The 15,522-nt window shown below is 33.0% G+C and overlaps 1 protein-coding gene across 1 annotated transcript in view; it reads left to right on the top strand.

The window, feature by feature from the left end:
* LOC111715228 (band 7 protein AGAP004871) overlaps positions 1–15,522 on the top strand; it is a 47,386-nt gene that overhangs the window by 19,327 nt on the left and 12,537 nt on the right. Inside the window, exon 3 of the mRNA XM_023490533.1 lies at positions 140–212. Coding sequence (XP_023346301.1) covers positions 140–212 — 73 coding nt within the window. The remainder of the gene's footprint in view (positions 1–139; positions 213–15,522) is intronic.

Here is a 15,522-nt window from a genome sequence, read left to right as displayed (position 1 = left end):
GTTAGGAAGATATAGGAATTAGAAAATCAGAGTTTGTGGCAAAAACTCTTTGTCAACTTTTTAAAAGACTCTGAACCCTGGGCCTGAAGTAAGAACTGTATTGTGAATCTTTTTATTTACATGTTTTTTTATTTGTTAGGTTGTACAAGAGTATGAGAGAGCTGTTATATTCAGACTTGGTCGTCTTCTTTCCGGGGGCTCAAGAGGACCTGGTATGTAATGTTTTGTGTACTGTACTGTACTGTACTGTACTGTACTGTACTGTACTGTACTGTACTGTAAAGTAATGTACTGTACTGTACTGTACAGTATTGTACTGTACTGTACTGTACTGTAAAGTACTGTACTGTACTGTACTGTACTTTACTGTACTGTACTGTACTGTACTCTACTGTACAGTACTGTACTGTACTGTGCTGTACTGTACTGTGCTGTAATGTACTGTACTGTACTGTACTGTACTGTACATGTTAATCAAAGCCGGGAATGTTTTTGGGCAGCAAGCATAGTCTAAAATGAAATTAGATCAAACAAAATAAGTTTTTGTTAAATATGCAATATAATCTTAATACAGCTTTTGTTCCTATAATTGTCGCAGAGATTGAAACACCTCTTTTTACCGTTAGAATACATCTCAGTATGTAAAAGGGTGCTAATAGGTCAAGTGACTTATTGACTTAAAGGGACTGTAAGCGTATTTTTAAGTAACCCTTCATGCAAAGAAGTCAATGCCTGATTTACTACGGTTCCCTTGAAACCTTAATCTGATAAAAAATTTCGTTTTCCAGACTCGAAAGAGTTTAATTCTGATAATTTTTCCATTGCTTCTTTTAAGCAAGATTAATTTCCAAGTCAGTTTTGCAGAGAAGCCTCAAATGTAAATAAAAACAAAAACATTGATATCTAATTCATACTTGATCAGACAAAGGGTACCGCAGTGAATTGGGCTTTGCCATATTTGCAGGGAGTCTCTTTACTAATAATACAAAACAACAATTACCTTTTTTGCATAATCTATGTATTTTAATAATCTGTGAGAGTTGAATAAACAAGATGATTGACTGAGTAAATGCTCTTTTCAAGTTTCAGTCTCAATGGTATAAACTTCGAACCATAGATTAATAACAATACAGATAGAACACTTGGAGTTACAGAAACATACACTAGGAGTTACACGCATGCCGCCTTAAGTGACATGACAGAGAGAGAGCATGCGCGTAACTCCTTTGGACTTCTGCCTCGGGTTATTGTGAACAAAAACCTAAATCTTGAAAAGACGACATCTAGTGTTCTTTCTGTATTTTTATTAATCTATGATTCGGGCTGAGTTGTATATTGTTATTAGGGAAATGGATTCCAAATTCAATTTGAGAATTAATGCTAAACTCTGCCAACTGTTTGCCAAGGATCGCCGCATTAAATTCAAAAGCAGAAAAAGTAAAAGGGACCAAAGTCGTGATTTGAATTGATAAGTCAGTTTTAGCGTGGCACAAATAGATTATCAAGTACAATAGGAGGCAACAGAGAAATGAACCAATTATACACGACGTCTCAAGTGTCAAATATAACAAGGAAAACGAAATTGTCTCTCATTAATTGACATGTTTTCCAAGATTAAATAAAAAAGTGTAAAAACAGAAACTAAAGAACACATAAAATTGCACTTATTTTACTGTAAGATAAGCACTTTATTCTAAAATTATCACTATTATTGATGATTTTGTCGGACACCAAAACTGAATTGACACTTGTGACGTCAGAATACAACTGTACTGAGAATGAACAAATTCTACGTTCCCATCTATTGTACTAGAATCTATTTGGCGTGGCATATCCACTTTACAATGTACCCTTTAACCTTGGACTAATTAAGGATTACAAAATTTTCCATATTTCGTCCACAGAAAAGCATCTTATTATCCAGGGTACTATTGTGAATCAAACCTGCCACTTTAAAAATGAAGAATCCCTTTAAAAAGTGTATACAGTCCCTTTAAGCTGTAAAACTTATACCTCCTTCCTTTCCAGGCATATTTTTTGTTCTACCCTGTATTGAGAACTATACCAAGGTTGACCTACGCACCTCGGTCATAGATATTCCTCCCCAGGAGGTGGGAACTGGTCTCAGATTATAGATACTCTAGATGAGTAGGTGGCAAGGTATTTGGTTTGGAAAGTATTTCGTGAAACTTACCAAGCCAAATAGTGCCATCTACAGATCTATATATCTATAGTCTGAGGAACTGCTACTAGAATGAGTATTGAATAGTCATGTTATTATTATTAGAGTTTCCGTAATTTTCCGGATAAATCGGGTTCCGTAAAGGCCTTCCGATGAGGTTCCAAAAAGAAATTATCGTCCTGGTATGGATCCGGAAAAGATTGGAAACCCTAGTTGTCGCCCGTTAGGTCCACTTTGTAGGAATCAAGGTTGTTTTCAAGGTTACTTCTTTCAAATTGAAATTAAGATTTTTTCCCTGTGGGAAAAAGTATTTTTTTTCTCCACCAGAGGGCTTTTTTTAATTTGAAAGAATTATCCCCGAGGTAAACCATTGTGCAAAGGGGAGACAAACATTTAACTTTGTGAATAATATGCTTTGATGTTGTTAAACTTGTAGAAATAAATGAGAATTGAAAAGTTGGAATTTTTTAGAATTGTGGAACAACATACAATAATACTTTCGTAAACAAAGAGAACTTTTCCATATATTTTGAAGGGAGTGTTCGCGAAAAATGAAAGGGTGTATACTCTATAGGCTGATCTCTAATTTTTCTTCTATCTGTTGTGTATATAAGGAAAAATGGTTAAATAATATCGTAATATCTAATATCGTAAAATCCATAGAAATTCACCAAGTTGCTTTATACCACTCAAACTGTGTATAATTCAATTAAATTCAAAAACTTTTTTCAACATTCAAACTTCAAACTTTTTAATTTTATTTGTTTTTCAAAGTTTTGCAACATTTGGATGCATAGCACTTACAAAATTTGAAGTGCCTCAAAGTCAAGATTTTTTGCCATAAAGACTAAACTTAAGTTCAGATTAAGAACTTGACCTTTATGCATAAAATCTGGCTTCAGCCCTTGAACTGCAAGCAGAATGAGTAGTTGTGGAATTGAGTTGGTGTGATTACAGCATCATGTAGTATAGGAATAAAGCAGGATTGCAATGCAGTATAATAATAGTGGATTTATGATTTGTGGATTGCTAAATGGTACTAATAGCGCATGAAGATGAAAAAGCATTGCATTGATAGAATAGAATTGGAGGAAAGACTGGTGAATGTATGGAATGAATAATATTACTGAATGCTAGTTTGCAGTAAAAATAACTACAGGAAATAAACATTAACAGTTGAATATTGATTAATAAAGATACAATATAAAAGTGGATACACTATTTTTAATGACGTTTATCATGTTATAGTTCTTTATCAAATGAATATTGAACACGTCACATGAGTATCATTATTAAAAAAAGTGACTTAATTGGCATGCTTTCACGTGCAACTATAAAAATAATGCAGAAAATATAAAAATGTGTAGTTAAAATACTCTCAAATCCTAACCCCTCTATTCAATTATTCATCTAAATTTCCTATAAAAAATATTTCCTAAAAATAATATTTATTTCCTGAATCTCTTTAATTATGTAAATACATCATATTTTCTAACAACGTTCATTAATTTTCAAAACGGTGTGATCGTTGCTAGGGACATCCTTGTTTAAAAAAAACGTTAATGGCGCCTCATTGACATATCTTGTGAACTAGTTTCTCTGAGTTTGTTTAAAATAAAAAGATTGGTTTGGTTCCAGGCAAAAGATAGAGACTTCTACTGTGTTTTTGTTTGGAGTAAACAAGTTCTAGAATTGTTCAACTATACATTAGAGTTTACTGACTGTATGATTCTTACTTCCCCGCCTTTTTCTCCCTTAAATATTCCGCTATTTTTTTCCTAAAATCCACCATTTTCTTCCTAAAAAATCACCCATTTTTATTTCTAGATATAATACGTCGTTATTCTCTTTTTAAAAATCCACCATTGTTCTCTTGAGAAATCCGCCATTTTTCCTCGGAATAATCCGCCATTTTTCTCCCTAACAAATCAGTTGTTATTTCCTTTTTAAAAAACCGCCATTGTTCTGCCTGAGAAATCCGCCATTTGTCTCTCTAAATAATCCACCATTGCTCTCTTTAAAAAATCCGCCGTTATTCTCATTTTAAAAATCCGCTATTGTTCTTCAGGTAAAATCCGCCATTTTTCTCTCTAAATAATCCGCGATTTTTCTCCCTGCAAATCCACGGTTATTCTCCTTGAAAAAGTCGCCACGGTTCTCCCGGAGAAATCCGCCATTTTGTCTCCCTGAATATTCTGGAATGAATTTTATCCAATATTTCCTGATTTGCCGGTATATATATATATATATATATATATATATATATATATACAGGATCTAGATTAATCCCTAGAGTATAATCTAAATGTTGTACAAAATTAGTTGAGCCCTCTGCAGTGAATGCATACAACTTAAATTGAGAAATTTAATTAATCCAGAAATTTTAAACTTTTAGAATTATTTTTAATTACGACATAGTAGGCGTTAAAGGGAGTGTGTGTAGAAAACTGCGAACTGCGACTATGTTGATTTCTATTCGGCGTTCCTGTTAACAGTTAGCAGACACTGTGTGAAAATTCTTTTCTTAATTTTCCGCGAACACTTCCTTTAAAGTTGTGACCGTTTTAAGTTAGAAATTTGAAAACTTTATGCGGAAAAAAAACACTTGGTTCTTATCTTGTAATATTCTAACAAATTGAATAATAAAATTTCAACAGCCTCAGACCAATACTTTTTGAGTTATGTAAAAAAACTACAGGCGGGGATCAAATAGACCTCCTCCCACAGCAGGAATAGGGTTAACTATCTATTTTACCATTTAACTATCTATCTAACCATTAACTTATCTCTATCTAACCAACTATTAACATAACTATTTATTTAACTATCAATCTAACCATTGAACTATCTATCTAACCATTTAGCTATCAATACAATTTTTTAATTATACATCTATATCATTATCTATACACATCTATATATGTTTTTTTTGAAAAATTTACTAATTTTTCCTCCCAAAATATTGCATTTTTCGCGAAACAGATTACAGCAAAATTTTGCAGACAGACATACAAACAGAGACTACAACTTTATATATAGATATTTTTATATATGAGCGAAGAGCTTTATTGTATAGATTGCATGTTCTATATTGTTTTGTGTATCTATATATATGGTAATCTTCTCAGCTTGGTTTTGAGATTGAGAAGTTGAGTGGGTCAACTTTAATAGCGAAAATTTAGTTTCATGGCAAAATCGTTCAAGTGCGGGTAAACGGCGGGAGTAACTTTTAGTAACCTTGGCAGCGCTCGGTTCCCAAGCTATTTAATAAAGCAATATAATCTATATAACAATCAATCAATTATTCCATCTATCAATCTATCTAACTATCTATCTATCTATCAATTCATCTATCTATCTATCTATACATCTATCCATCTAGTTTAGTTTGAAGTGCATCCCACGATGAAATCAGCTAAAGCTCTTCTTTAACTTCCAACTAATGCACTAACTAACTTTAATAAGTTTAAAAATTCTTAAAACAACAGTTTACCTCTGAGTGTAAACATGATTAAGACATATTCCCCCAGTCCCTGGGGAGAATCCCCCCCCCCCCGGGTTCCAAAGATTCCCCCACTTACCTAAATTCCCCCATAGAAATGTTACTTTTTTTGCTGAAATGTAACATGAAGCAACTGTTAATTGTACAATGTAATTTTACAGTGACACCAAACTATGTACCGCCACCCACTCATTTAGCATGTTGCCAATTGGTCCCTTCAACCTGAAGTTGCGCAAACAAGCACGTTGTTGTTCTAAAATGTACATATCTGAGACATCAAAAAAGTCCATAAAAGTTGACCAAGTCTTGAATTGAGGCATAACTTTATAACTGTCTGCCACTTTGTAATTGTACACTCTATAGCGTACATTGTACAGTATTGTATACAGTGTTAACTGTAAACGGTACACAAACCTTAGTGATGCTACTTACATTGATATAATATATTATATATAAATATATTATATATATAATATATATTCCTGTATATCTGTATTTTGTAAATATAACTATTTGTCTCTGCCAAGGGCATCATCAGTTTTCTTTTTGCTGGAACATTTTTACGCTATGTAATATACATTTCTCTTTCTAGCATTCCTTTTTTCTATTTCTTTTTTTTCTTTTTTACAGTTTACAGTATACATTCCTATTTTATATTTCTTTTTTTCTTTTTTACACTTTACAGTATTCGTTCCTCTTTCTATATTTCTTTTTTTTTCTTTTTTACACTTTACAGTATACATTCCTCTTTCTATATTTCTTTTTTTCTTTTTTACACTTTACAGTATACATTCCTCTTCATATATTTTTTTTTCTTTTTTACACTTTACAGTATACATTCCTCTTTCTATATTTCTTTTTTCTTTTTTACACTTAACAGTATACATTCCTATTTTTATATTTCTTTTTTTCTTTTTTACACTTTAAAGTATACATTCCTATTTCTATATTTCTTTTTTCTTTTTACACTTTACAGTATACATTCCTCTTCTATATTTCTTCCAGACATTAGCTCTATTTATTTTTCTTTTTAAACTACATTTTCTCTTTCTTGAAGTCTCTCTAGTTTCTGGTTTATTCTAAAATTTTCTGTCTTTTATCAAAAGTTGCAAAACGTCAATGTTTTAACAAAAGCATAATAAACCAATTTGTTTCCAGTTAGTAAAATAAAATATCGTAAGAGCACAGTGATTTACAGATTTTTTGTAATAACTTTTATACACACACCATTCATTTCCTTCCTCTGCCCCTTTCCCATCATCCCTCTTGGTAACCCCAGTAGTCACCCCCCACTCACTTCTTAGCATCCCCCCCCCCACTGTCCTCTGAACCCAAAGACCTTTGTATATATCTCAGTGTCGCATTAAGGGATAAATCTTAACATTGAGAATAATATTCTAAACTAGGTCTGCTTCACTTCTTGGAATTTTTAATAGTATTCGTTTTCTACCGAATTATTTTACCCGCGGTTGAACTAAATGAGCCGAAAGATGGGCTGTATATAGCCCTGGTTGGGTTCTGCAAAGTAGATGGAAAAACAAATTGAAGGAACAAATTTGAAAATTGCTCGAAATTAAATAAATATAAAGGTAGGCGTAAAATAAAAAATGTCAGCATTTTGTTTGGTACAATATTCAGTCAACAAAATTATACACATTGATGTCTAATTCAAACATGATCAGATAAACCTTGTAAGGGTACCGTTGTGAATCGGGCATTGCCATCTTTGCAATCCCTTTAAGGAATGAAGCTGTATAAAATGAGGCCAATTAAAGTAGAGGTTTTCAGAAATCTTCAAGTTTGGATGGTTTGAGATAAGAGGTTTATAGTCCATTACTGGAGAGCAAGAGATATACCACACTGGTTTAAAATATAGATATACCACACTGGTTTAAACTAGATATACCACACTGGTTTAAAATGTAGATATACCACACTGGTTTAAACTAGATATACCACACTGGTTTAAAATATAGATATACCACACTGGTTTAAACTAGATATACCACACTGGTTTAAAATGTAGATATACCACACTGGTTTAAACTAGATATACCACATTAGTTTAAAATATAGATATACCACACTGGTTTAAACTAAATATACCACACTGGTTTAAACTAGATATACCACACTGGTTTAAACGGGTACAAGTCTACAACAGATATGGTTGTCAACAGAAAAAGCAACAATTAAAAAAAGTTTGTTGGACCTAATTTGAGGACAAAACTATTTTTATTAGAACAAGCATTTATCAACAAATCTAGCAAAGGGGCTCAAAATTCCTTCAATTAAGGAACGGGGGGTTGAGAATGAAGGAATCTGAGCTTCTTAAATTTTTAAAGGAATTTTTATTTTTTTAATTTTTCCAGTGTCATTTATTCATTTATATAGAACCAACAATTATATCGAAAGTATAAAACTTGTGTTCGAAATTCTGAAAAGAATTTGTTAGGATATAAAATTTTGTTATAAAAAATGTGGGTGAAATGCTGTATTCTGATATACCCTGTGTATAAGCTAGTTCTCATGATAATAAATAATTCTAATCTAAGTTGACAATATACTACTGGATGTATACATACTAAATACTAATGCAATCTACAAGAATACAAAACTATATGTAGGCATTTACGGAGACAGGGTAAAAAAAACTTTGAAGAAAATAAAAATTTTGAGAAAAAAATGTATCGACTTTTGTAGCCTATAACACCCCCCGGCCACCCAAAAGTAGATTATGAAAAAATATGATATAAAAATCTGTTTTTAATTTAAAACAAAATGTTCCAAACTTCAAAATGCTTCGAGATACGAAAAAAACGTCTTTTTTCTTATAAATATGAGATAATTAACTGATGAAAATTGAGATAATCAGCTGATGAAAAATGAGATAATCTTCTGATAAAATGGAGAAAATCAGATATGGAAATCAGATAACCAGTTGTTTAAAGTGAGATAATCAGCTGAAAGAATTGATATAATCAGCAGATGCAAGTTAAAATAATCAGCTAATGAAATTGAGATAACCGACTGATAGAATTGAGATAATCAGCTGATAGAATTAAGATAATTTGCTGATAGAATTGATATAATCAGCTGATAAAAAATGAGATAATCAGCTGATAAAAAATGAGATAATCAGCTGTTGGAAATTGAGATTCAGCTGACAGAAATCAGACGGTTCTCCGATTATTAAATCAGAGATTGTCCTTTGATCCTAGGATGAATACTGAATAATAATAACGACGGGAAATAAATTTCTCATCAAACGTAGAATAACTAAAATAATTAGAAACACAGCCAAAAAAATTGTTAAAATCATTTTTAATTCTGTGAACTTTTTTAAATCATGACCGGTTTTAGTTTTAAAGGTGAAATAGAACGTAGTTGGCATATATTCGAATATTGAATATTGTTTTTACAAAGAATTGGTTTAGAGTATGTATAAGATATTAAGAGATAGCTAACTGTCATCTTGCCAGGCTACGTTTGGTGCATAAAACGGGCTGGGTCGACTTTACAGATGTATATACTCCAAGTCCTATCCTTGTACCCTGGGTTCTATATACTCCAAGTTCTATCCTTGTACCCTGGGTTCTATATACTCCAAGTCCTATCCTTATACCCTGGGTGTATATACTCCAAGTCCTATCCTTGTACCCTGGGTGTATATACTCCAAGTCCTATCCTTGTACCCTGGGTTTATATACTCCAAGTCATATTCTTGTACCTGGGTTCTATATACTCCAAGCCCTATCCTTGTACCCTGGGTGTATATACTCCAAGTCATATTCTTGTACCTGGATTCTATATACTCCAAGTCCTATCCTTGTACCCTGGGTGTATATACTCCAAGTCATATTCTTGTACCTGGGTTCTATAACTCCAAGTCCTATCTTTGTACCCTGGGTACTATATACTCCAAGTCCTATCCTTATACCCTGAGTTCTATAAACTACTTGAGTAAGATTGAAGAAGGTTCTTACATACTCTTATATTCCCTTTTATGGGTATAGTTCTGATAACAGACGAAAGTTTTTAAAAACGTAGAATTTTGTGAAAAAAGGGAAAAAACGAAAAGATATAAGCTAAAATGTAACTAACGGAAAAGTTCGTTAATAATTGTATGCATAAGACATAAAAAGAAACCAAAAAAACGTTTCAGGATACCATAAATTGTTAGCGGATTATTTCATTCATAGCAGCTGATTTTTCATCAGTTCATTATCTAATATTTATCTGCTGATTATCTCGTTTTCATCACTTCATTATCTGCTATTTATCATGCAGCCAATTATCTCATTTTCATCAGTTCATTATATGATATTTATCAGCTGATTATCTCATTTTCCATCACTTCATTATCTAATATTTATCAGCTGATTATCTCTTTTTCATCAGTTAATTTTCTGCTATTTATTTGCTAATTATCTTATTTTCATCAGTTCATTATCTGCTATTTATCTGCTAATTATCTTATTTTCATCAGTTCATTATCTGCTATATATCTGCTAATTATCACATTTTCACCGGCTTTTTATTTTTTGTCGCATTTCTGACACGTTAGTGATTAAATTAAATACAAATGTTTTTTCTTTGTCTGCCCACTAAGGCTATTTTTAACAAACCAATCTAAACAGGAGTAAAGACGACATTTCCAAGTCTTAAATTCTTTTTACTTGAACAAAGAGAAAGAAAGCTGTTTCCCCCTTTACTACACTTTTCCCTCCTTTCTGGGAAAACTCAATAAGACAAGAAATGAGATTCTATAATTTCATTTTCTTGGTCTTTCACAAGTATATTTTCTTCATTTCTCATACAGATTACATCTGCCTCTTGGTATAGTTATATTACACAGTGGACCTCTTGGTAAATTATATATTATACTGCAGACCTCTTGGTATAGTTATATTACACAGTGGACCTCTTGGTAAATTGTATATTATACTGCAGACCTCTTGGTATAGTTATATTACACAGTATGCCTCTTGGTAAATTATATTTTATACTGCAGACCTCTTGGTATAGTTATATTACACAGTGGACCTCTTGGTAAATTATATATTATACTGCAGACCTCTTGGTATAGTTATATTACGCTGCAGACCTCTTAGTATAGTTATGTTACACTGCAAACCTCTTAGTGTAGTTATGTTACACTGCAGACCTCTTAGTATAGTTATGTTACACTGCAGACCTCTTAGTATAGTTATATTACACTGCAAACCTCTTGGTATAGTTATATTACACTGCAGACCTCTTGGTATAGTTATGTTACACTGCAGACCTCTTAGTATAGTCATGTTACACTGCAGACCTCTTGGTATAGTTATGTTACACTGCAAACCTCTTGGTATTGTTATATTATACTGCAGACCTCTTAGTATAGTTATGTTACACTGCAAACCTCTTGGTAAAGTTATGTTACACTGCAGACCTCTTGATATAGTTATATTACACTTCAGACCTCTTGGTATTGTTATATTACATTGCAGACCTATTGGTATAGCTATATTACACTGCAGACCTCTTGGTATAGGTATATTACACTGCAGACCTCTTGGTATCGTTATATTACACTGCACACCTCTTGGTATTATTAAATTACACTGCACACCTCTAAGCTTGGTATAGTTATGTTACACTGCAGACCTCTTGGTGTAGTTATATTGTAGTAAATGTCTACTCCATAACAATTTCTCGAACACGTATCTATCCAGGTACAACTCAGATTCTCTTGACTGTCAATGTCAACACTCGGCTACAATCCCGTGAACTATCAATGCCACTACTAATAGCTGCGATCTTGTTAGCTATCGATGTTATCACGGACACTTGCAATTAATTGATCAATGCCTAAACTAGGACACAATTCACATGGCTACAATCCGGTGCACTATCAACGCCAGTACTGCTGGTCGGGTTAGCTATGATGTCAATACGAACACTGGCAATTAATTGATTGAGATAAATCTCAAGGCAATGATCTCAATTGTTTCAACAAAACCAAATTACTCTCAATACCGTAATCAACGCAGAGTCTCTATATCAACTAGTGTATTTGAGGTTTATATGTTACAAGTTAAAGTTAATAGACGTATTTACAATTCCTACATCGTTATCTATATCACATGATTAAGGCAATCATGTTTTGTATTATAGCACAGCTGAAAAAGGCACAATTAAGATGTACGTCATTATATATATTACAGGATTAAGATAATCCTGCCAGGTATTTATTTGAAGCGCAGTTCAAATGAATAATGGGTTTTACATAGAAGTTTACAAACATAGAAAGTTAATAATGTACAACGTACTGCAGGTTTACAGAATACTGTGTTACCCGAAATGTATTACAATATTTCACTGCAGACCTATTGGTATGATTAATTTACACTGTAGACCTATTGGTATATTTATATTACACTGCAGACCTATTGATATAGTTATGTTACACTGCAGACCTCTTGGTATAGTTATGTTACACTGCAGACCTCTTAGTATAGTTATGTTACACTGCAGACCTCTTCGTATAGTTATGTTATACTGCAGACCTCTTGGTATAGTTATGTTACACTACAGACCTCTTGGTATGGTTATATAACAATGAAGACCTCTTGGTATACTTATATTACACTACAGACCTCTTTGTATAGTTATTTTACACTGCAGACCTCTTGGTATGAATTACAATGCAGACCTCTTGGTATAGTTATGTTACTCTGCAGACCTCTTGGTATGGTTATGTTACACTACAGACCTCTTGGTATGGTTATATAACAAATGAAGACCTCTTGGTGTGCTTATATTACACTACAGACCTCTTGATATGATTAAATTACAATTCAGACCTCTTGGTAGAGTTATGTTACATTGCAGACCTCTTGGTATCGCTTCATCGGAATATCTTTTAATTTCCTGCTTAATCAGCTTTTTTCTCTCTTTTTAGATATCCCTTCCAGATTCCAACCAATGAGAGTTTTCTCATTAAATGGTGTTTAAAATTTTAAATTTCCAAGCTTCTGATTGGCTGTTGAGGATTCTGCATACCACTGAGATGTAGACAACTCTGAAACTTAGCCATCAAATGTTTAGCCAGCCTCGACTTTGAAGTGTCGCGACGCTTTGGTCTTTAGTCTTTCCTCACCAACTCAATTTTACTTTATCTTAGCCCTAGACAATACATTTTAAAAAAGCAAAGGGCTTGTTTCTAGCTTAAGTTTGAAAGGAGTAATTGGCAAAATACTGCTTGATTTTGATTGAGAGCGTGCACATTTTGGTTATCAGTGATACGCCACTCTATTGGTTGAATTTTATACACTGTTCAGGATACAAACTAAAGATTAAATTATTCTTGAGTGGAGTTCATCGCATTGATCTCAATAACCACAATGCTAAAGTTTCCACCCAGAGTTCTTTATTTGTTTAAAGCTTGAAGTAATATCTGCTAGACGAAACTAATCTGCTAAAGTTTCCACCCAGAGTTCTTTATTTGTTTAAAGCTTGAAGTAGATTACTTAATTAAAAGTTTAGCTGGAACTAAACTAAGTGGACATCAACATAGTTGTAGAAACTTTCTTCAAATACAATTCTGTAATGTAATTAATCTCTCAACTAGGCCGGGTACAGTAAAAAGTCTGGCCGTGCCATTAAAGTTGCTCTAGTTATCCGACATAGGATAGGGGGCAGGCCAATACAGTACAAGGACAGTCAGGACAGTACAAGGAGTCGGTCCAGGTCAAATTCAATTTAACCCTAATCCTACGTGAAAACTGTAATTTGATTATTCTCTCCACATGAACGCTTTCCTATTTTTAATAAAGATTTTAGAAATTTATAAAACTTCTAGGAATCTCATGGGACCTTTAAAAAGTCTAAGACCTTAAAAAGTTTCTGAAAATGAATTAAGTATTCTGCTACAGAGATTCAAACATTGCAAGTTCTTGTGCAAAAATCGATGTGAATTTGCTAATTATAGTTCTTGAAACAAGTTTTTATAGTTTAAAAATATGTAAAGGGCTTCACATACTCAGTGAGCTACTTAGTGAGGTTACTTCTAAGGCATTGCGAAGTAAAAAGCTTCGAATCTGCAAGGTTTGGCATCGGCCTTGGTCAAAACTTTTCAGAATGCCAGGAGCTGGGGGGTTTTCAGGACAAATTAAAACGAAATGTAGAACAGAGTGTTCATATTTTTGAACAGCATGTTCGTAATTTTGAACAATATGCTCAAAATTTCGAACAAAATGTTCGAAATTTTAAACAAAATGCTCGAACTTTTGAACCAAATGCTCGTAATTTTGAACAAAATTTTCGTAATTTTGAACAAAATGTTCCTAATTTTGAACAAAATGTTCCTAATTTTGAAAAGATGTTCCTAATTTTGAACAAAATGTTCCTAATTTTGAAAAGATGTTCCTAATTTTGAACAAAATGTTCCTAATTTTGAAAAGATGTTCCTAATTTTGAACAAAATGTTCCTAATTTTGAAAAGATGTTCCTAATTTTGAACAAAATGTTCCTAATTTTGAAAAGATGTTCCTAATTTTGAACAAAATGTTCCTAATTTTGAAAAGATGTTCCTAATTTTGAACAAAATGTTCCTAATTTTGAAAAGATGTTCCTAATTTTGAACAAAATGTTCCTAATTTTGAAAAGATGTTCCTAATTTTGAACAAAATGTTCCTAATTTTGAAAAGATGTTCCTAATTTTGAACAAAATGTTCCTAATTTTGAAAAGATGTTCCTAATTTTGAACAAAATGTTCCTAATTTTGAAAAGATGTTCCTAATTTTGAACAAAATGTTCCTAATTTTGAAAAGATGTTCCTAATTTTGAANGAAACTAATCTGAAGATTAAATATCTGCTAGACGAAACTAATCTGAAGATTAAAGATGAAAATAAAGAATTCATGAGATGGATGCTTTCATCTCACAGATCAGAGATGTCACAATAAAATATAGATTTTCCTGAACATGGACACTGTACAGCCCATTTCCTGTACATTGTACAGCTCATTTCCTGTACATTGTACAGCTCATTTCCTGTACATTGTACAGCTCATTTCCTGTACATTGTACAGCTCATTTCCTGTACATTGTACAACTTGTTTCTTGTACACTGTAATCTTGTGTTCTGTACATTGTACAGCTTGTTACCTGTACATTATACACAGCTTATTCCCTGTACATTGTACAGATAGCTTCCTGTACCCTGTACATCGTACAGGTTGTTAACTGCACATTGTACTGGTTGTTACCTGGACATTGTACAGCTAATTTCCTGCACATTATAAAGCTTGATTGCTGTACATTTACAGCTTATTTTCTGTACATTGTACAGCTTGTTTCTTGTACACCGTACATACATTTTCGCTAGCGGCCTTTACCAGCATTGGTTCTTGGTCCAAAATATTCTTCTCTAAACTAACTCGGCTAAAATATTTGCTAAAGCAAGATTTACTTGTGTGTATTTATGTGGCTTAGATTTTTAGGTTAGCAATTTTCCTAACTGTGGCGGGGGAGGGGAGGGTAGAGTTTGTGTGCTGCGTATACCCTGGGTGTACCTCGTGTACCGTGTGCAGTTAAGAAGTTAAATGAAAATTATAATGGCAGTTTGGCAGTGAATAGCGAAGATCCTATCTTGTTCTACATCCCTGTCCAGCCAAAGTTTAAGCAAACCTTACTCTGCAAATGGTGCCCTTGCAACAGATACTAGAGACATCTTGCGGTGAAACTTAAAATTACCTTAAACCCCATTCCCACCATTGGCGCACACTCCCTTTAAAATTGCATCACTTTGAGGGGAACACTCCCTTAGCTGCCTACTAGTTTGTAGCGT

The sequence above is a fragment of the Eurytemora carolleeae genome, unplaced genomic scaffold (assembly GCF_000591075.1).
Source record: "Eurytemora carolleeae unplaced genomic scaffold, Eaff_2.0 scaffold769, whole genome shotgun sequence".
NCBI classification, from domain to species: Eukaryota; Metazoa; Arthropoda; class Copepoda; order Calanoida; family Temoridae; genus Eurytemora; species Eurytemora carolleeae.
Note: the sequence above shows the minus strand (reverse complement) of the source record. Positions and strands in the feature narration are given on the sequence as shown.